Here is a 22,087-nt window from a genome sequence, read left to right as displayed (position 1 = left end):
AGCTTCGAGCAGTGTGTGTGTGCGTGCGTGCGTGCTGCTCACACGGCCCTACCTTCCACGCGGTCGCCTGCGGAAGGAGCAGGGACGCGAGGTGATGACCCGCGCGGCCGCCGGGAGTGGGAAGCGGCCCAGGCTGTCAGGGTGGCTGCGAAGTCTCCAGCTCTTGTTTCCGGAGCGCCTTCCTCCACGTGGACAGGCCCCGCTTCGGGAACAGGGAGTCGGGGGTGGAGCAAGCCTGGACCCTCAGCCCCGGCGCGCACACGCCCCCCGCCCGGCGCCCGCCTTCCCTCCCTCCCCTGGGCCGGGGGCTCCACCGCCAAAGTCCAGGCCCCCAGGAGGCCCGCGCGCCCCTCACCCCTGCAGCCCAGCTGCCGGGGGGAGAAAACAGTCCCTCGGGCCCCTGTGGGAGTCTGCGAGGAGGGGGGGCCGGGGGCCCATGCAGGGCAGGGGTGATTCGGGGCGACTGAGGACCCTTTCCGCGTGGCTGCACACACGTGCGCACGCGCGTGTGACAGACGGGGACGCGCGGAGCCGCACGCGGAGCTGAGCGCGGCCCCTCCAGCACGCCCAGCCGGCTTCCTGACTCGCCCAGAGGCAAACATCCTGACTTTCGTAATAACCATCCCTTCCTCCGCGTTCCCGAAACATGGAGTCTGCATTTTGCCTGTTTTCCATCTTCTTGGAGATGGATTCACAGTGTGTTCTTTTCTGACTTGCGTCTTTCACTCCACCTCACGCTTTCAAGATTCACCAGAGTCGTGTGCTGCTGTAGGCGCCCGTCCTCGCGGCTTCCTCATCCGTCCTACTGTTGGTAAACATCTGGGCTGTCGTCATTTCCACCGTAAACGACTGCAGAGCCGCGGCCTGGCGCGTCCTCCACTGGGAGCCGACGTGGCTGCACCCGTGTCGCTGTCCCCAGGTGGCGCGGACCAGGGGCTTCCTGTTAGTTCTAAACCATCCTTGGGTTCATCTGACTGCTACTGAGAGCAAATCAACTCAGTTCACTCAGATACTCACCAGTCGCCCGCCCTCCCCTCCTGGTGGCAGAGCTGGTGGGGGGGCGGGGCGGGGCATGGGCACCAGGAGGAAACACGGAACACAAGGCCCGTGGTGGTGCCGCCCAGAACCACCAAGAAACGACTGCTGGTCCGCAGGGTCCGGCCGCCTCTCTCCCCCGCTCCCTCCGCGCCATGTCTTGGGCAGGAAGGGCATTCCCGCACCCAAGGCTCCCAAGGCTCGGGAGCGCCGTGAAAGGCAGCCACGCAGGTGCTGCCGACCCTCCCTCGGCCCTGGCCCCCAGGTCAACATTCCAACAGCCTCGAGTTTCCATTCCACCACCAAACTGGGAAAGATGCGGACCCGGAAGCCAGCCTGGGCCTGCGACGGTGTTTGCCTTGACTCTCTTCTCCCAAAACTGTGTTCAGTACTTTCAGAGCTGACTTCCAAAGATTTCAAAATACCCGCGCAGTGAGCCACTCAGAGTAATTAAATTCTGATTTGTAAGCGTCGTGGGCGCTAACAGTGACCCGACCAATCAAAGCGTTAGAGGGCTTCTCCATCACCCGACGCCCTCACACTGGAGAGGACCTGCACTTCCTTCACTCCTGCTTCATCCACGGAGGGCGGTCAGTTTTTGACCAGTTGCTATTCATTAGCTGAACAAGTTAGAAAAGAGAAAAAGTTTTAATATTTCCTCTTCCTAACTGCTTCTTTCTGCCCGATTTGAATTTTCTGAGGCAGATTTCTCTAAGCTTGAGTTTCTACCCAGAAGCTAAATCCAAAGAAAAGAAACGGCCGTGATAAATTCAGCCAAGATGCTCGCTGATTAGGGTCCACGTCACCGAGGCAGGTGCCCGGGTTCATCCCTGCTGCACTCAGCGCAGAACTAAAGCTTCATGTTCGGGATATTCTGAAGGTCAAGTTGTGCTGTGAGCTCCGCTCCACCCAGAGCCCTAATGCCACCTGTGGCCTAGATGTTAACATTATCAATAATAACTAAATAAATCCTTGCTATGGCATAAAAGGCGGGCCAAGCGCTTGAGATGAATGGATCTGGTGACGACTCCTTGGATAGACAGGACCCCCGCAGCAGTTTGAGGACTGAAACCCCCTCATTCCAGTGTGCCTGGGGGGTTAGTATAGCTATCAGTACTTCCTCTATCTCGTGGTAAAATTCTCAAGTCACACGTACAAGGAAAAGCCCCAAGTGGTTAAAAGTTTCCTAAATCTCAGACAGAGCAATGAACACTATGATCACTGCTAGTTCAAAAGGTGGTTTGCATCATGTCCTGAAAAACCACTGGATGAGGAGAGCCCAGCCAGAGTGGGCAGGAGCCCCTTCACTGAACACCTCCTGCCTCAACTCACCTCCTTTAGCTAAAGTCTAAGACTCTCCACAATCCACCAACACACACCCACGGCCTGGGCATACACTTTGCACCTGGCGTGCTCACAGGAGGTTCCCAGACTGCCGCCCACAAGCAAGGTGCAAACTTCAAGTGCAATGAAAGGTCTGGGATGTACCAGTCAGGGTCCCACCAGAGAGACAGAACCGCTCAGCTATAGATACGCCAAGAGATTTATGCCAAAGAATCGGCGTGTGGACACCGGCACATCTGAGATCCAGGGCGGGAGCCGCTGGTGGAGACCTCAGCTCTGCCCTTAAGGCTGTTCAATTGATGGGATGAAGTTTGCCCAGATTATTGAGGATAATCTCCTTACTCAAGTCAACTGACTGTAGCTGCTAATCGCATCTATAAAACATCTTCAGAGAATCACGGGCAAAGCCCGTGTGTGACTCAATGAGCGGCCCTCTGGCCCAGCCCAGCCGATCCTCGCAGGGGGCAGAGTGGAAGCTCAAAGCACGATCCTTACCCTCGGGCATCCTGGGTCTGGTACTTTGTGAGCAGGGGGAGGAGGATGGGAAGACACCACTAAAATAAGGACCGTGGTGCTCGGCCTGTCCTTCGGGGGTACGCGAAAGAAGGGGGAGGCGACGGGGGTCTTGCGTAGCTCAGGAATGCAAAATCTGCTGAAGGGAGAGTTATGGGACTGTTTCCTCTACTGATGACCAGCTGCCCAGAAATACCCTTCCTTCTAATCACCCCCTTCTCATATTAAACTTTCTTGTTCGATGCACGTATTTTTGGCATATGGCCTCACAGTCACTTGCCTTTCTCACGTTTCTCATGCCGTCTTTCCTTGTCTGGTTCTTTTTTACTATTTCCCAGCTTTTGATCTTCTACTTTGTTTTGCTCTACTTTTCACCACACCTGGTCCTGAATTTTCAAGTTTCTCTTGCGCAAACACTTCTCCACCTCGGCCGGCACCATCACCACGAGGAACAGACCTGCCTCCCAGGAATCTGGACGAGGTTATACACAAGTTCCCCCAACCAGAGCTGCGCAGGCTTCAATCCAACGTCTTAACTGAGACAAAAAAAGCTTTAGTGTGTCAGACGACGAAATGCAACATCCAGGGGCGTGAAGGAAGCGTGCGCTGGTCCAGCGTCACCCCCCCCGTCAGAGGCCCAGGAGAAGGGGTTACAGAGAAAGAGGCCACCTCAGGCTTAGTCCCCGATCCCCAGAGACGTTCAGTGTCAAGCCAGACGCCAGTGACCCCGGTGCAGAGATAGTCAAGCCCGAGTCGGGGCACTGGACTCTTTAGAAAGTCCATCCCTGCAGCCCTTATGAACAAACGGTACAGAGTAATAACGTAGTTACTGATCGTGGAGTTTAAAGCAAGGACTATCACGATGATGAGGGTTCGGGTTTTTCTCACAAGAAACCAGCTAGAACCATGAGTTAGTTCCTTCCACTCACGTACGCCTGCATGCCTTTGTTTCCTACACTCTTTCGCTAAGCACTGCGTCTCCCACACACAATATGAAAACTGGCTCCGGAGCCAGTGACGAAGCCCTGATTCACCCGTCCCCACCCACACTTCCTTCCAGGGAAAAGGCGAGGCAAGGACAGGACTTTCATAGGTGAAAAAGGGGAGACTGCTAAGTGCTGCCCCGCTGTCACCCAGAGGCTGTCGGGTCTGTGAGCCGCTCAGCACCCTGTGTTTTCCTGGAAGCGGGGCGGGGCCATTCCTGCGGGATGACACAGGCAAACCGTGCGACCCCGGAGAAGAGCTGACTGAACACATTTAGCTGATGCAACGGGACACTGACTCATACGCATCAAACCCCCGCATCCAGCGCCTCAGAGGGGACGCGGGGCAAGGAGACGAGAGCTCACGGTGGACGGTCCCGGCCAGGCCACTGGGAAGTGAGGGGCAGACGGGGCCACATCCTCGGCAGGTGTCCGGCCCGACGGGGCGATCCCACTGCCCGAATTGTTCTGGGAGAAGAAGGCGCCAGAGGAGGCGCCTTCTGTGCAAAGAGGCATCGTACGGCAGAAAACTTGAAATGATCTTAAAACAACCCACAGCAGGCGAACGATTAGGTTTTTTCAAAAGGATCAGTGGAATGGAATCTCATGAAGCCATTAGAAATGAATAAAAAGTCGAGGAAAGTTTTTTTTTTTTTTTTTTTTTTGCGGTACGCAGGCCTCTCACTGCTGTGGCCTCTCCCGTTGCGGAGCACAGGCTCCGGATGCGCAGGCTCAGCGGCCATGGCTCACGGGCCCAGCCGCTCCGCGGCACGTGGGATCTTCCTGGACTGGGGCACGAACCCACGTCCCCTGCATCGGCAGGCGGACTCTCAACCACTGCGCCACCAGGGAAGCCCTCGAGGAAAGTATTCTTAACAGAGGCTAGACAAGAACACAGAAAAATAAAAGCAATTTGGCTCAGGGTAGGGAACGTAAGTGGTATTTTCCCTTTGAATATTTTTAAGAATAAAGCTTTTAGCGGAAAGAAACCAAAAAATGAAAAGGAAAGAGGGGAAAGGCTTTGTCTTAACCCGAGGGATAGTTCAGAGCTGTCGGGGCCACGGCAGCGACACCCTCGTGTGATTTTTCTTACTTTGCTGCGCTCGTAACAAAGCTTTCAGGGAGAAAAACACCAGTATTATGAGTCCAACACAAAGAAAAGGTCTGGACCTTAAATACAGCCAAAGCCCAAGGCATCCGTTCGTGCAAATGTAAGCGCACCAGGGCTCGCTGCGGTGGTGGAGCCCTAACTGGGGTCGTCCGGGAACGGGGCTCTCGACAGAGAGGTGGGCGCCAAGCAGCGGAAGCCCTCGGCCTGCACGCCGAGGCACACCTGGCCCGTGGCCGCCTGCCCCTCACGACCAGCCACGGAGCTTCGCACCCCCAGGGCCGCTCCCGCCTGCACCTCGGGAAGCAGGATGGCCGGGCAGGGCCGCTCCCGCCTGCACCTCGGGAAGCAGGATGGCCGGGCAGGGCCGCTCCCGCCTGCACCTCGGGAAGCAGGATGGCCGGGCAGGGCCGCTCCCGCCTGCACCTCGGGAAGCAGGATGGCCGGGCATCAGGCTCCCTGTCCCAGAGGCCACCTGCACCTCGCCTCTCTGCCCGTTCTCCTGCGGACGCCTTCCCTCCGCCTCTGTCCTCCACCGGGGGCACCGGCCTCCCCCGCCCGGCCTGTTAACTTTCCAGCTCACAGCAGAGGACCTGAAAGCCATCACTGCCCGATTAGCTGTGGGTGGGGATTACCAGTCAGGTGTTAGAGTGACAGCATTTCATTTCATTTTCCTTTTTAAAGATTTTTTTTTTCTTTTGGGATGTGGAACATCCTTAAAGTCTTCAGCGAACTTGCTACAATACTGCCTGTGCCCCGTGCCCTGATTTCCCAGCCCCGAGGCACGCGGATCCCAGCTCCCCACTGGAAGGCGCAGTCTCGGCCACTGCACCGCCAGGGAAGTCCCTGATTTTCTTTTAGAGCGGTCAGAATACTAGCATAGGTGCTTCTACTTTAAACACTGCTGCAGTAACCCCGGGCATGCCAAGCAGGTTTTTTAAATTGAGTATGTGGTTGGTGTCTGCATTACATGTATCTGTTAATGGGGCTGGAGTTGTCTCTGAAACAGTAAGTCAGCAGGATCTCTCCTTTCAGTAGGGTTTTGCTGCTCGCCAGCGCGGCTACTCAGAAAATAACCTCCCCTAAAAGGGTAAATCCTATTACAGAAATGGTCTACTTCTTACAGGCCGTCGCTGCCGGGAGAGTTCTAATTGACTGGTGATTCCCAGCCAGCAGATCAAGTCTCTCGGCTGTACCGCCCTGAGGGAGACCGTCGGAGTCTGCGGGCTGCAGCCGGGCCGGGCGCTCCCCATGCAGGAGGGAACCTCAGGAGAGCTGGACGGACCAGCTCCACGCACAGGAGGCGCCAGCAGGAACAGGAGCTCCAGACACGCACCTGCAGCCCAGCGCCCCCCGCCTTCCTGCCATGCCTGCACACCCACAGGTTGTCACACGCGGCCTAACGCGCGTCGGCCAGGAGTGGCCTCTCGTTAATTTGATCGCCTCCCAGTGGTCAGTGAAGGACATGAAACACTTGCTGAGCCACAGGTGTGGGTCCTGATATAGTTCCGGGGCTTCTTAAAATGCTGAGACCCTGGTGTCCTTCCAGAGCTGCCCTGTAACGAGAAACGCCTCCCTCTCCATCTGCCTCTGAACGGAAGGCCACTGATAGGAGGCTCTTCCAACTTACAGCCGAGAAAGCAGGTCTCAGTTAATTTGGAGGATGGTCCTCATGAAGGGGGTGGCACACCTGCTCCGAAGGGCCTGTAGTCCCAGCTGATGCGTCCCCCGAGAAGCAGGCTAAGCTAAGGAGGATGGCAGTGCAGCTGGGTCCACAGCAGGCTCGGTACACTTCACGGGAGAAAGAGCTCGAACAGCTGGAACCCAGAGAACCCTTCAGTGTCCTCTGGGGATGGACTTCCTGCCACGGACAAGCTGACCCAGGCTTCGGAAGGCAAGACAGAGGCCAGGTGAGCACAGGGACGTGGGCCAGGGCTGAAAGGTGAGCTCCAGGGGCCGGGGGAAGACAGTTCCCTCAGCCTTGTCGAGGTTAGGTTTTCAGGAGGTACAATAAATAATGCAGAGATGGCAGGAAAACGTTTTAGAAAAAGTTTCCATGGGTGAATTTTGACCTAGGGCGCCTGGTGACGGGCAGTCATAAGACTCGTGGACCCTGGAGCAGATGAACACCAAGCAGGGATGGACCGGGCACCCAGCGGCGCAGGAAGCCGAGCCCTGCGTGGGGCAGGGAGAGCTGCCCAGGCCCCGGTTGAAAGCGGCAAACAGAGGAAGCATCCTTCCTGGAAGGACCGAGGCTCAGAGGTGGGGGAGGAAAAGGCAACCATGAGGAAATCCACTCAGACACTTTACTTCTTTGAGAGAAAAACATAGGCACTTCCCTGGCAGTCCAGTGGTTGGGACTCTGCGCTCTCACTGCCGAGGGCCCAGGTTCGATCCCTGGTCAGGGAACTAAGACCCAGCGAGCCGTGCAGCAAGGCCCCCCCAAAACAACAAAAAAAGTTTACGGTTTTTTTTTAGAAATAAATTTGTTTTTTATTTCTTTATTTGGCCAAGCTGTGTGGTTTGCAAGATCTCAGTCCCCCGACCAGGGAGGGAACCCAGGCCCTCGGCAGTGAAAGCTCAGAGTATGAACCACTGGACTGCCAGGGAATTTGCAACCCCTAAACTTTTAAGTTTAAAGTTTAAAAGACGTAACATGTAGAAAATCCTACAGCTGAGGGTGTGGCGGGGAGGGCAGGAGCTGGCCTCTTTCTTGGCGCCCTTAACCGCCCTTCACTCCTTCTACATGACTCTTCTTGCCAAGTACACCGATGGGTGTCGCCAAGGTCTCTTCTGTAACATGTTGCTCAAGCCTCAGCTTTTTCCTACTGGCCGCGCTCCAGGGGAGCCAAGCCTAGAGCGGTCCTGGTGTTTCCAACACCTTCTCTCCAAATAAAAGCTTCTAAAATAGCCCCGCCTTCCACCTGCCCGGAAGCACGGCTTTGAACGTGCTTTCTCTTGTCGGGCCACTCAAGCCACGAGTCTCTGCAGCCTTCCTTGATCCCAGAGCCTGCAGAGCAAGTGACTCAGCCTGCTCCTCCTCCTCTTCCTCCTCGCCACCTGCTCGTGCTGGTTTGCCTCCAGAGTCATTGGCAGGTCCTGTACGTACTCAGGGTGACATTCATGGAGAAAAGGCCCCCCCAGACCCAGGAAAGGACGGCTGCAAGGCGGCTCGCTGTCTGACCTGGCTTCCTTCTCAGAAGGCTCCGTGTGTGAGAAGCAAACTTCTGGGGTTGAACTTGAACTTGGAGAACTGGGCCCATGCTCACACTGGCTTCTAAAAGAAGAGCGAAATCCAACAACCGCCTACCGCCGCGCGATCACAGCCCAAGTGAGAGAAACCTAAGGGGTCGTTCGGGCAGCGAGTCTACGGCGTTAGGTCATCTTCCCCCCAAACTCCGCTCAGTACTATCGGTCCCCGGTGTCGGCCCCTCCGTAAAGGAGTTGGCAGTTCTCTCCAGTTTAGGTGTAGCTTGACGGCGAGGCTGGAACCCGCAGCCCAGCCTACGGCACCAGCCCGGGAGCACCGGACTCGCGGGGGCCGGCAGGGCCGCCTCTCAGGCCCAAGGAGCTGTCACCCTTGGAGGGACACTCTGTTCACACAGACCTGCGACAAATGAGGAAAACCAGACTACGGTTTGCATCCCTGCTCCGGAAACCAAAGGCCACGTGAGGATCGCTGATGCCAAACGTGCGGCCGGCGTGACGGGGAAGACAGCATCTGGGGGACTGAGGGGGACGGGAGCTTTGATTTGGAGGAGCAGTGAAAACCTAGCATTCGTTTGTTCTGCTGTGTTTGTGTTTTAATCACAAGTGAATTAAATCTTGTCTTAAAATCAATTTTCACATCTTTTTTGGGATAACCAGAGGTATTCAGTGCCATAAATCTAGGACTAGGAATCGGGACCATGTAAGAGTCTTTCCACTAAGCAAAGATGGTTAGAGCTGCATGTTTATCTATTGTGAGCCCTGAGTCAGAGATAAAGAGGGTCAGAAACAAGAGACACGCAAAGACAGAAAACATGGAAGGGGAAAAGGCAACTGAGAAAGACGGCAGAATATACTGTATCTCATTGAAGTTAAGACTCCATTAATTGAAAGTTAAATTAGCATTTAACGCTCCATTATGGAAGAAAAATGCTGCCAATAAAACGAAGATGTTAAAATGTAAAAACAAATAAATCAATTTTATCTTAGAACAGATGGAATTCCATACGTCAAGGCTGAGGCCAAGGTCTCAGGGCGTGAGCCAGGACTCCTCCCCCTTTACGATGCACGGGAATCCCCTGGGAGGGGAGGGGGTTGATAAAATGCAGAGTCCAGTTGTGCAGGGCTGGGGTGGGGCCTGAGACGCTGAATCTCCAACAAGCACCCAGGTGACGCCCACGCTGCCACCCTGAGCCCCAGGACCTCACTCGTGCCCTGGCATGTGAGCATTGCAGCTCAGAGCTAACTCACAGGTGACTGCTGTTACATCCCTGGACTCTGGGATTCAGAAAACGTGGTTGCCACCTCATCACTGTAACCATAACACCTACTCGAGCATTAGTACACGCCAGCCACGTTCTAAGCCCTTTACAGACAGACCCCATCCAACCCTCATCAGATCTTGATGGGGAACAGTCCGTTGTCATCTTCACTTACAAATGCAGACACCGTGGCACACAGGCGGCACAGGTCTGAATCCCTACCAGACCGGGGAGCATGGATCAAACCACTTAATTTGTAAAGGCAAAAATAACAATATGTCTCTCATGGTTTTAGGACTGGATGATCTGAAAAACTCTGAAAATCATGAGAAATGTAAAGTACTTTGTAAGCTCTGAAATACTATATACAAACGGAAGTCACTGATGAGGAGATGATTCTCAGTGGTTTGCTGTGCTAAGACTCCTCATTCCTGTGTTTTACAGTCAGTCCTCTGTATCCACGGGTTCCACATCCTCGAATTCAACTGATCGTGGATCAAAAATATTCAGGAAAAAGAATCCAGAAAGGTCCAAAAGGCAAAATTTGAATTTGCTAGAAAGGCAACTGTTTACACAGTTTTTACATCCTATTTACGACTATTTAAATGCACTGACATTGTATGAACAACTGTTTACACGTGACTGAGGTTGTATTAGGTATTGGAAGTAATCTAGACACGACTTCAAATATGCTGGAGGGACCGCTGTGCTCTCCTAAATTACATCCAACAGAAACCCTTGAGCGGCTTTACCACAAAATGTCTCATCTGTGAACTTTACCACACGATCCTGGAGATGCACTTTATTAGCTGAAACCAGTCCTCATAACAGCTGTGCTCCTGCCAGGAATAAAGCTGGACCACGGAAGCCTGGAATCTCTCAAAGGGTCCCGCACAGACCACAGCCCCGAGCAAGACGCCAGAGGCCCAAGGAGCAGAAATCACCTGGATGTTACCTTTCTCAGAAGGATGAACAAAACCAGAGGTAAGCAATTTAAAGCTCATTACCACCCGCACATTCCGATGGGCTGAGAACCCAAGGGCGGCTCCGTGATTCACTCCTGCTCGCCTCCACGGACCCTCCCTCAACAGGGCAGGAATTTACGGGCAGTACAAGCTCAGCTGTTGTCTGGGCGAGAGTCTGTCATTACAACACTACTTCCCTTATTGTGCTCGTCAGCTAAAGATCGACTGAAAATCACTTTTCTGGCCAACAGGATCCTGTCACCCAGTGACCTAACCTCGGATGACTAGACTATAGCCATTGGCATTTCCCAGCCAACAGGGGCTGCTCCGTCCCAATTCTGCAGCCAAACGGTCCAGGAAAAAACGGACTGCATGGCTGTGAGCGCCCACGTGCCCTTGCAGCCGGGGCACCCGTCCTGCTCCCACAATGGATGCCCTGCGGAGCTCACGGGCTGGGACGGGACAGTGTGCTCTGCGCAGCCTCTTCCCGACCTTGGCTCGTCTCCCCTGGTTCCCCACGAAGGACAGGCCCGTGCAGGAGCCACACACACACACACACACACACACACACACACGCACGCACATGCACGCGCACATGCACGCACACACACCGCTCCCACCCTGTCTTTCCTAGAATTTCTCTCTCCTGCTTGGTTGCAAGGATGAAGGGATACCCTCCCTCCAGAGTTAGTGAGACTGAAAACAGGAAAACCACAGTGGGGGGGCATGGGGAGGGAATCAATGAAACAAAAAGCCTTCTCTTCAGGAAAGCACCAAAACTGATAAATCTCTAGCATGACAAAGATAAAGAGAGCAGACATGAATCACCCACAACAGGAATGAACCCAGGGATGTCACGACAGGCACCACCGACAACTTCACGCTCGTAAGTTCAGCGACAGAAGAAACGGGCCGATTTCTCCAAAACCATAAACCGCCAGAACTCATCCAAGATGAAACAGACAGCCTGAATGGTTCTACAACCACTAAAGCTGCTGAATTTGTAATTAAAGACCAAAAAAGAATTCTCCAGGCCCAGGTGGTTTCATTGGAGAATTCGACCAAACATTTAAGGAAGAATTAACAGAACTTTTACAATCTCTTCCAGAAAACAGAAGAGGAAGGAAAACTTCCCAACTCTTAAGTTTTCCTCGAGTTGGTGTTCCTCGTTTAGATGACAGAAAGCAAAATTCAACTGCAGGGCTTTTCTTTATCTCTTCCAGGCACTAAGATATCTTACAAATAAAAGTTGCCCTAAAATCTCCGCAACGTTTCACTGTAATAGTGAATTTTTCTTGCGGTATATTAAGTTCCCGTACTCTAGACAAGTGGAAATATTTTTATTTTATTTTCTTTATTGTTTTGGCCGCGTCGGGTCTCAGCTGCATCATGTGGGATCTTCTGTTGCTGTTGTGGCGTGTGGGCTTCTCTCTAGTTGTGGCGCGCGGGCTCCAGAGCGCGGTGGGCTCTGTAGTTTGTGTCACGTGGGCTCTCTCGTTGAGGCGCGCGAGCTCAGTAGCTGTGGCACCCGGGCTTAGTTGCCCCGTGGCCTGTGGGATCTTAGTTCCCCGACCAGGGATCGAACCCACATCCCCTGCATTGGAAGGTGGATTCTTTACCACTGCACTGCCAGGGAAGTCCTGGTGGAAATATTTTAAACAGATCTCCAAGGGGCTGTTTTTACTTCAGTGCTTCTACCACTGATTGACATTCCAAAACATTTTACAGTCACCGAGAAATTGAAGCTGAAAACTTCATAGTGGGAATCCCAACACTGCATCTTGAAGATGTAGGAGCATTAACTGGATTCAAACAGTGAGGACACAGAACTGCAGCTAGTGTGAGCAGTCAGCTCAGATGATGAACCCAACAGGGATGTGACCAAATGCCACAGCCAGGGTTCTGTGGGAGGGTCACGTGCATCCTGCACTGGGAAGCTGAAAGCCGGTGCCCCCAGGCCAGCTTCCCTGTTCTGTCTCAGGCTGGGACCGCCAGGCATCCGCGGGAGTCGAGACTAGAGGCTGTGAATCCATTCCAGGCGAAGACGATTGAGCCCGAGCCCCCTTCTCGCCGCACGTACCTGGACAGACCCTTGCTCACTCTGCCGAGTTTCAGCAGGACAGGTGTGGGCAGAGCACGCTACTGACCAGTTCAGAAGCTGGGGAAGCATCAGAAAGTGAGGGATGGAGCACAGACCGGCAGAGCCTGGACCACTCCCAGGTGTGGAGCTGCCCTGACATCTCCCTGCCAGGGACCAGGCCCCTCACACAAATGCAGGTGGGAGCGCGTGTGGTCAGGCAATTTTTAAAGTCACATCTAAAATCTTTTAATTCAAGGATGATGTTAAACATATATGTATATAAATTTACACGTATGTAAATAGAGATTATGTAAATTTATATATATATAAATAATCTCTTGTCTATATGTGAGACAAGCATGCTACTAACAAGTTTAAAAGTCATCCAGGGCTTCCCTGGTGGTGCAGTGGTTGAGAATCTGCCTGCTAATGCAGGGGACACGGGTTCGAGCCCTGGTCTGGGAAGATCCCACATGCCGCGGAGCAACTAGGCCCGTGAGCCACAACTACTGAGCCTGTGCATCTGGAGCCTGTGCTCCGCGACAAGAGAGGCCACGACAGTGAGAGGCCCGCGCACCGCGATGAGAAGCGGCCCCCGCTCGCTGCAACTAGAGAAAGCCCTCGCACAGAAACGAAGACCCAAATTAAAAAAAAAAGTCATCCACTGTTTCTTCTTCAAGCTCTTGAAATAAACTGGGTTCCTTTAGAGGATACAAGTTTACTCAAAATATAATTTATTTTTCCTCCTGAAAAATTATAATACTGGGAGTGGGGGGAGCAGAATCTGAGATAGTGGGAAAATGCAGCATGTCACAGAGATAATTACGTGGTAACGACAGGAAAGGGCAGGAAGAGGAGCCCATCACCACATCCGAATGTCAAGTGACCTACCGTACAGGGGAACCTCTGAGACACAGAGAGGAAGAGCTTGCCCTTGGTCTCCGAACAGAGCAAGTGTCTGATTCTCCCACCCGCATGGCGTGCCCAGAGGCTCCTGCCTCCTCTGCTCAGCTGCCAGGACAGGGGGCGGCGCACACACCTCCACGAGCCTCCAGGCCTCGCTGATGATGGCATACTGGAGACGATTCAGAGCGAAGCCGTCCACCTCCTTCCTGAGTCTGACCGGGGACTGTCCGATCTTCCGCATCAGGGCATAGGTTCTGTCCACCGTCGCAGGGGCCGTCTCTGGGTGTGGGACCAGCTCCACCAACGGGACGTAGTAGGGTGGATTTACCTTAGGAGAGAGAGCAGAGAGAGTCAGGAAGACGGCACTGGCGTCTGGGCGTCATTCCGGCAGGGCTGGCTCACTGTTCCGAAGGGTCAGCAGCAGGGCGGACGGGGCCCCTCGAGATTCAGCATCAGTGACAAGAAACTCGAGAAATGAAGTAATGCACAGAGCAGGGAGGAAACGAAAGAACGTGAGCACAGAACTGCATGAATCATAGCCAACACTGAGGTTCACATCGGAGCGTGCAAACTGCCGTCCCGTACATTTACCGCTTACCTCCAAACCCCTGACCTCCCTCGGGATTTCTCTGCTCCCAGCCGTCTTGACCTCGTAAGCTTCTACCTACCCTGCCCCCAGCCATCCTCTTTCCACAACAGTCATTGCCGGTCTACTGTGTCAGTGTTAAAAATTAGTGGAGGGCTTCCCTGGTGGCGCAGTGGTTGAGAATCTGCCTGCCAATGCAGGGGACACGGGTTCGAGCCCTGGTCTGGGAAGATCCCACATGCCGCGGAGCAACTAGGCCCGTGAGCCACAACTACTGAGCCTGCGCGTCCGGAGCCTGTGCTCCGCAACGGGAGAGGCCACAACAGTGAGAGGCCCGCACACCGCGATGAAGAGTGGCCCCTGCTCGCCGCAACTAGAGAAAGCCCTCACACAGAAACGACGACCCAACACAGCCAAAAATAAATAAATTAATTAATTTAAAAAAAATGATTGGATTGGCAGTATCTTCCCTAACGTTGGCATTTCCTTAACTTCTCCATGTCGAGCCTCAAACATCTGCTTCCGCAATCATACCTTACCCAGAAGTCACACAACATCAGAAGCTCTCTTCAGCCTCAACATCGTGATGGATGCTAAGACAGGAAGAGTCTGTCCACAGCGGAAATGCTTGCCCACCCAGCTCTGGTGTTCTTGGTTTCCTTTGAGAAACCACTCTTGAAGATTCTCAAGGAAAATTCTCCTACATCTAAAGAAAAGGCTGTTTGAGGGACTTCCCTGGCGGTCCAGTGGTTAAGGCTGCGCGCTCCCACTGCACGGGGCACGGGGCACGGGTTCGATCCCTGGTCGGGGAACTAAGATCCAACATGCCGCCGGGCATGGCCAAAAAACAAAAACAGAAAAAGGAAAAGGCTGTTTGATTAAAGGCTGCTGATCAGCCTCACCACTAAGCAGATGCACACGAAACTGTTCCCCGAATGAGGCTTGACTGTAAATTGTCTTCCCTCCATGTTGGGGTGAAAACTGGTAGAATCTCACATCTACCAAGTAACTACATGAAGCAACCACTTTACAAGGACTTCTTCTACAGAAGAGAGAAGAAATTATTCCTCCTAGGACTGGCTGGAGAGGCAGCTGGTCCACACACTCCAGAGGTTTCTTCTGCTCCCAGCCTGTCTTGGTCACCCTGTCGCAGCCTTCCTAGAAAGCAAGCGAGGATAGCATCTAGTTCAAATAAATTACAAATCAATGCCTTAGTTGAATCACTTGTCTCCTGCCTATCATCACTGAATTCTTGAAAAAAGGTTTAACCTCTAGCCTTTTTAAGATCAGAATGATAAGAACTGGAAGCATGTCTCTCCTCGGTGAACTTCTCTTTACTATAAAGCAGGGATGTGGGGACTTCCCTGGTGGCGCAGTAGTTAAGAATCCGTCTGCCAGTGCAGGGGACACGGGTTCGAGCCCTGGTCTGGGAAGGTCCCACATGCCGCGGAGCAACTAAGCCCGTGCGCGACAACTACTGAGCCCACAGGCCTAGAGCCCACGAGCCACAACGACTGAGCCCATGTGCCACAACTACTGAAGCCCACGCGCCTAGAGCCCGTGCTCCGCAACAAGAGAAGCCACCACAATGAGAAGCCCTCGCACCGCAACGAAGAGCGGCCCCCACTCGCCGCAACTAGAGAAAGCCCGCGCGCAGCAACGAAGACCCAACGCAGCCAAAAATAAATAAATAAAATAAAGTTTTTTAAAAAAAGAGAGAGATGGAGTAAAACTCCTGTCAGAGGACTTAGGGGATGTTTTCTGAACAATTTGATTCAGTTGTTTTTTAAACTGACTTAGAAGTAAAAACACTTGTTAGAAACGGAAGCTCCTGACTAAGAGGCCTGCACCTTTTATTGAAGCAACCAAGTAACAATCACGGTGTCTAAGAGGCTTTTTATGGACACACATATGTCACGGAAGCAGGACATGACATGCTTCATGGGACTTGGTATTTGGATGCTTCATTTAAGGTCTCTCTGGTGCTGTTTTCACCTGTATGGAGTGGTAACTAAATGCTTGGTTTTCTTCTCTGTGCTTTGGGTCTAAGTCTCCTTATCTTATAACCATTCTTTTACACCTTCCATTAAACTTCAGTGTGAGGACATCCAGACCATTCAGTCACGTAAACGGTGGTCCAGGCTGTCCCTCTGAGCAGCACGGAAGACGCAGCAGGCATCTATGCCTCCCAGGCTGTCCCTCTGAGCAGCACGGAAGACGCAGCAGGCATCTATGACTCCCCTGGGTCTTCATCTCCTCCTCTAACCTCCTCTTGCTCAGAAAGAGGAATTTCCCTGCTCCCCACTCGAGGACCCCTCACCTCCCTAGGCCCTGGCCACTCGTGCTGGGAATTCTGCCCCAAGTTCCATGCAGGAGCTGCCAGTTCTCATTCTTCAGAGTAACTCTCTCGATTCTCCATGACCCAAGTATTACCAAGCCGTCCACCTTTCTCCTGCTCTTGCAGTCAAGCTGGTCTCCTGGCAATTCTACGAGGCCCATGCTCGTTCTTGGCCCGGGGTGGGCTTGAGCTAAGTTAGTGGCGTCTCTGTCCTAGCAGGCTGTCCCAGGTCTCCAAGGTCACACTGACCTCCACTCGGTACTCAAACGTCCACCGAATGACCCCTGAATCCCCACTCTGATTCCCCTTTCCTGACATTAACACGTTAATCGCAAAAAGATTGAGTGCCCACGTGCCAACTTGGAGCTCATGGTCCAACACGCCTCGCAGCGCACGCCCGGTGAGTGCGTTGGCGCAGTCATGGCAACGTCTGGTGGAAGGGACCACAAAAAGGAGGGTTTAAGTCAGAGCTGCTGCACCGGAATCTCGGGGCGGGGGGACCCGGACCCTGCACATCAGCACAAGTGACCCTACTCTGAGCTAAGTTCAGGAAACCACACAGTACAGGTGACCCACCTGCAGAATCCCATGTGGTCTAGACTTTTCATTAACGTGGCACCTTTCCTTGGCACTGGGATGATCTGATGAGCAGTCTCTCCCCTCAGCTAGACGGTGAGTTACTTAAGGAGAAAGTCTGTAAGAATTGATCATTCTCTCCCACAGTGCGTGAGGGACAAGATACACAGTTCAAGGGATTTTTGGATAAAATTCTTTGTAAGACACTGATGTTGTACAACTCTCTACATGTACTAAAACCCACTGAAATGTACGAGTTGAATTGTGTGATATGTGACTTATATCTCAGTAAAGCAGTTACAAACCACTAGCAGATTCATCCAAACACGTTGCTCCCGGAAAGCCAGGTGAGACTCACTGCATCTCCAGGCCCAACATACTCACAGGATGCGCCACGAGGCACTGCTTCACGTGTACCAAGCCAGAGAACAGCCTGGTGGGCAGGAGGCAGGAGCTGGAGCTGCTCAGCACAACTTGGTCACCCACGATTCCATCCAGCTGAGCAAAGAGCTGCTTCTTCAGCTCGAGGTTTTCTGGAACACATTCCTGAAAAGGACATCTTCCAGTTACTACTCAGGATCACCGCACTTAGACCCCAAGCAAAGCGTTTCATGTTTGAGTCATTCCAAAAAGAACCACTTAAGAAACGACCAGCAAAATTTAGGAACAGGGGGAAAACATGCTGCCGAAACGTATGACGAATCTTGGTAACTCTGGAAACCAGGTGACGCAGATACGGGAACTGTATTTTCTAGTTGTGTGTCGGACTGAAAATTCTCATAATAAAAAAGTCCTTCAACCGCGTTGCGGGTGGGTTCTACAAACAGAATACACGACAGCACTGCAGGCAAAGCGCTGGGATATCAACAGCAGTCATCACCACTTGTTTGTCCTGATCACCAGATCAACTTATCTTCAAGGAAGAATCTTACCTTCATGAAATGAACAAACATGTTACATCCATAACTCCCAAAAGGCTTCCTGAGAGTCCGCTTCTAATTGGAAATCTTTTGACAAAGACCTTTGTTTCTAAAAATCTAAAATTACTTTAATAGGGCGGTAACGGGGGAGGCTAGAGAAGCAAATTCGGATTAAATACCGCAGGTAACAACTGCTCGGAAATTCTGACGACGTACAGAAGGGGTTGGGGGTGAGGAGACGTTCTCGGACACCTAAGCACAGGCCCACGGGTGACGCAGGTCCCTGGGAACGCGGTGCTCACGGCGGGTGCCGCCCTGCTGTGGAAGGAGGCGGAACAGAAGAGGATACTGGCTGGACATTCCAGAGCAACCTTCCCGCCTGCCACCCCCTGGGGAAATCCCACCAGGGTCACGCCTCCCCAGGAGGGTCCCTGAGCTCCCAATCCCTGGTGAATCGGGGGGAATGGTTCTCAGTGGGGTCAGATAACAGAATCAACGGGTGCTTGCTAAAGATGCAAATTCTCAGGCCCTCATCCCAGACCTACTGATTCAGACCCCTGGCGCGTGGAATCGAGGCATCTGCATTTTTATCCAACCTTCTGATGACTTTCGTTCTCTAAAGTTTGAGACCCACTACTCTGAGGTGTGATCCAAAGCGGGGGCCGACAGTGCTCTCAGTGGTTTGCTACCAAATCCATCCTCAAAGGTCTCCCACTCCGAGGTCAGGCTCCCCGGCCGCTTCCCCTCCACATACTGGCCGAGTGTGCCCAGGTGAGTCTATCCGCACTGTGGTAGCAGAAACGGCACAGACACCAGCAGATAACCGGAGGTGTACAAAAGTCAAAGTGTAATGCACAAGCACTCCAGTAATTTTATCAGAACCACCCCTCAAAAATAAAATATTTTCAAGTTTAATAATATCTAAGAGTTAATATCTAATATAGTGAGATTAGCTGTGTAAATATTACGACATGAATTCCATTTCTAGACCATCTACAAGATTTTAAACGTTCTCCTCTAAGGGTAAGAAGTCAATCCTGTGTCTGCTGGTACTTTTAAAAAATATAATCAAACCATGTGGAATTTTATTCAGAACAAAAGGTCACACAAGCACCACATCTCAAAGACAGGGGGAAAAAAACGGAGTCATTTAAGAACTGTGAAGCCCATTGTGTTAAATCCCCTTATCAGAGGGGAAAAGCTACAGTAGCTGGTTGGTTGTATTGAGTAATTCCTGGATCAGTTAAGTCTGCAAGTTGGGTTAAGTTTAAATGGAGCCTTGTAGGAAAGCCAGGGGCTAAACGTGATGCAGATACAGTGTAAGCTAATAAAAGAGTCCCGTGAATGGCCTCATTGTGAGCCTGTCCTGCAGATTCTCCCTTGAAATTCTATGCCTTTCTTCAGATCATTTGATTATCAAAGAGGCAAGAACACTTGAACCAGAGGAAACCCAAACCTGCTACAATTATGTAAGGGCTTTAACGGCGCATCTGCTTGAAGTTTGATTGCTGTTGTTGTTAATAGTGACCCAGTTGTGTCCCATGTACTGGGCCAGGGTTACGCCTCTGTCCCTGTCAAGCCTTGAGCTCATCTCCTTGCTGTTACTCATGGCTTGCCTGAGGAAGGGGGCCTGCAAACTGTTACGCAGGACCGTCATCACTTGGGTGGATCACAAAGCTGAGAGCGGCTGCAGTCGCTGGGTTCCCACAGATGGCTGGGAGGGAAGCAGGGAAGGACAGCAAACAGCGAGAGACACACACCTCGCTCTCTCCTGACCTCAGCAGTGCGGCCGGGTGCGAATCCCCGGGCGGGCTCATGGTGTCTTTCCAGGGCCTGTCTAGGGAAAGCCACCAGATGGGAAGTGTCAGAGTGAAACTTCTCTCACTGCTGAAGGTAATTAGCTGGACTTGGCTTAATTAAACTCTGACAGCATTTTCAAAGCAACGATTTGTTTGTGTTTCGTTTGTTTTGAGGTGGGAGAGAGATGCAGCCCATAATAAGTGATATTCTCACGCACAACCACAAGCTCAGGTTCTGACAAACAAAACTCTGGGGACAAGGAAAGCACTAAGGAACCTTCCAAGCATCACAGCTATTAATGGCGCCTCAAAGGGAGCTTACGCGTGACTTAAAAGATACTTAAAAGGGGGGTTCAGATACTTAAAAGGTGGGGTTACGTTTAAACACCCCTTTGCCCTTCCATTCTTGAAAGGAAGAAACTGAATGATGGTATTATAGGTCTAACTCTTTGTTCTCCCCCATTTACTTGAAATTTTAAAGTAAATGATGTATATACTTTAGTGTTTTATTATCAGTGAAAGTCACCAATGACAGCACCCGACCCAGCAGGCCTGTTCTGGAAAAGGGGCATGGCCACGAGTCAGTGGACTGGATGAGCCCCAGGCAAAGGAGGCGCTGGACGAGAGCTCAACGCTGAAGTTTTTACCCACATGCTGTGCAACTGTATGCGTTTTCCAAAACAAATACTTTCATGGGGAAAATGAAATTTAGTTGATTTTTTAAAGTCAATTCAGGCATTTTAGATAGGCATCCTGTTGCTAGAAAATCTACTTTGCTAATGCGAAATATCTGGAAGCAGTCTTCAATGTTCTTTCCAGAAAGAAAGAAAAACTAAATTAGAAGACTTTGGTACTTAAGGTATTTTACATGCAAAGAAGTTCTATTAGCCAATTTTATCAGGAAAGACATGGGAAGAAAGGAAATTTGAACTAAAATCCTATTGTAATCATGGCAGAGGGAATTCATTCTCAACTTGAAGATGGACATGATCTACTGTAAGTTCTGTCTCTTAGCACTAATTAAATCTCTTGCTTCAACCTGTTTAATCATCACCAATTTCTTTTCAGTATTTCTTGCAAGAGCACAATCTCTAAAATCCATCACATCAATAGACTGCTATGACTAGTCTTCTCAAGAGGTGCATGTCACGATTACCAAGGAAAAAAAAGACAAACCTTCTCGCTCTAGCAGAAATAGCATGTGTTAAAGAAAAACAAAGGAAAAGTACAAGTTGGCAATATCACAGGCAATACACAGCACTGTGTCCTAACCAGAGGCTCATATCTTTCCTAAAAAATCAAAATAAAGGGCTTCCCTGGTGGCGCAGTGGTTGAGAGTCCGCCTGCCGATGCGGGGGACACGGGTTCGTGCCCCGGTCCGGGAGGATCCCACATGCCGCGGAGCGGCTGGGCCCGTGAGCCATGACTGCTGAGCCTGCGTGTCCGGAGCCTGTGCTCCGCAGTGGGAGAGGCCACAACAGTGAGAGGCCCGCGTACCGCAAAATAAATAAATAAATAAAAATAAAAGTTTTTTTAAAGCATATTATAAGTCCTAAACAGAGTTCCACAATAATCTAGAACAAATCATACCCAATCAGGAGAGACCTTTCCAAAGCAAAACCCAGTATGGGCTGTACTGAGGAATGTGACTTCCTGGGGATTAGGTGTGAGTATGACCAGGATGACTGGTTCGCTTTAAACAGGAGCCCTTCCTCACGTAACCACAGGGAACGGAGGCCAGGCAGAGGGCACAGCATCAGCTGCTGTCCTAACGCGATGTCTATTTCCATCCTCATTCCAATGATTTTTTTTGTACCTTTTATGAAATCATTTATTTACAATTAAGTTAAAATGCTTGACATGAAAATATTATAATTTAAAATATTCCCCATAAACCTGCAATTAGCATATAGTTTCACAGCATTTCTAAATAAAGTGAGTATAAGCTCGTGGGGTCATACACGAATCACTGCGGCATTACGATTGCCCGTCCTGTCCTGCTAAACATTCAGAAAGCCACCAAGCCACGTGCTTCTTGCCAGATGCTGTAACAGAGCCATGACCTCTCACCTCTGGTCCTTAAATGTGAGTCTCTCCATCCCAAACCATGAAGTGTCCGGGAAAGTAGGGTGGGCTCACTGCTTCCATCACCCGCAGTACCAGGCCACCCAACACCGAGGCCCTGGGCTTGCCTCCATCCTGCAGTCCTGATATCTCACCTCCCAGTCAGAAAAGACAACAGGTGAATTTAGAAAGATAGTTGATATAAATGTATATATGCGTCTGTTTATGGGTTTGTGTGTGTGTTTACTGAAAACTGACCTGTGGCCTACAATAGAATTTAGCTAAAAATAGGCCCTCTTCAGATTCCTCCAACTGGCAGCGCAACAACTGTTAACACAAGAAAAGGTACATAACCCTGAAAACAAAGGTACATAGGCAAATTCACGCTAAATATTTTAAAA

The 22,087-nt window shown here is 51.6% G+C and overlaps 1 protein-coding gene and 1 long non-coding RNA gene across 6 annotated transcripts in view; one reads left to right on the top strand and one right to left on the bottom strand.

Annotated features, from left to right (window-relative positions):
* The window catches only part of CRYL1 (crystallin lambda 1), a 73,939-nt gene that overhangs the window by 6,577 nt on the left and 45,275 nt on the right, over positions 1–22,087 (bottom strand). For all 5 annotated transcript variants that reach the window (XR_004478098.2, XM_033409403.2, XM_004281798.4 and 2 more), the window contains 2 exons: positions 17,288–17,449; positions 13,537–13,731 (listed from right to left, as the gene is read on the bottom strand). Coding sequence is in view for 4 of the 5 variants with exons in the window: in XM_033409403.2 (XP_033265294.1) it covers positions 13,537–13,731; positions 17,288–17,449 (357 nt within the window). In the remaining variant the exon portion in view is untranslated. The remainder of the gene's footprint in view (positions 1–13,536; positions 13,732–17,287; positions 17,450–22,087) is intronic.
* LOC125961967 (uncharacterized) lies at positions 6,412–10,956 on the top strand. The gene is made up of 3 exons (XR_007473186.1): positions 6,412–6,893; positions 10,299–10,436; positions 10,669–10,956. It is a non-coding gene; the product is annotated as an uncharacterized LOC125961967 (long non-coding RNA).

Source organism: Orcinus orca, chromosome 18 (assembly GCF_937001465.1).
Source record: "Orcinus orca chromosome 18, mOrcOrc1.1, whole genome shotgun sequence".
NCBI classification, from domain to species: domain Eukaryota; kingdom Metazoa; phylum Chordata; class Mammalia; order Artiodactyla; family Delphinidae; genus Orcinus; species Orcinus orca.
The sequence above is the reverse complement of the archived record's forward strand: the minus strand, read 5'-3'. Positions and strand labels throughout refer to the sequence as shown.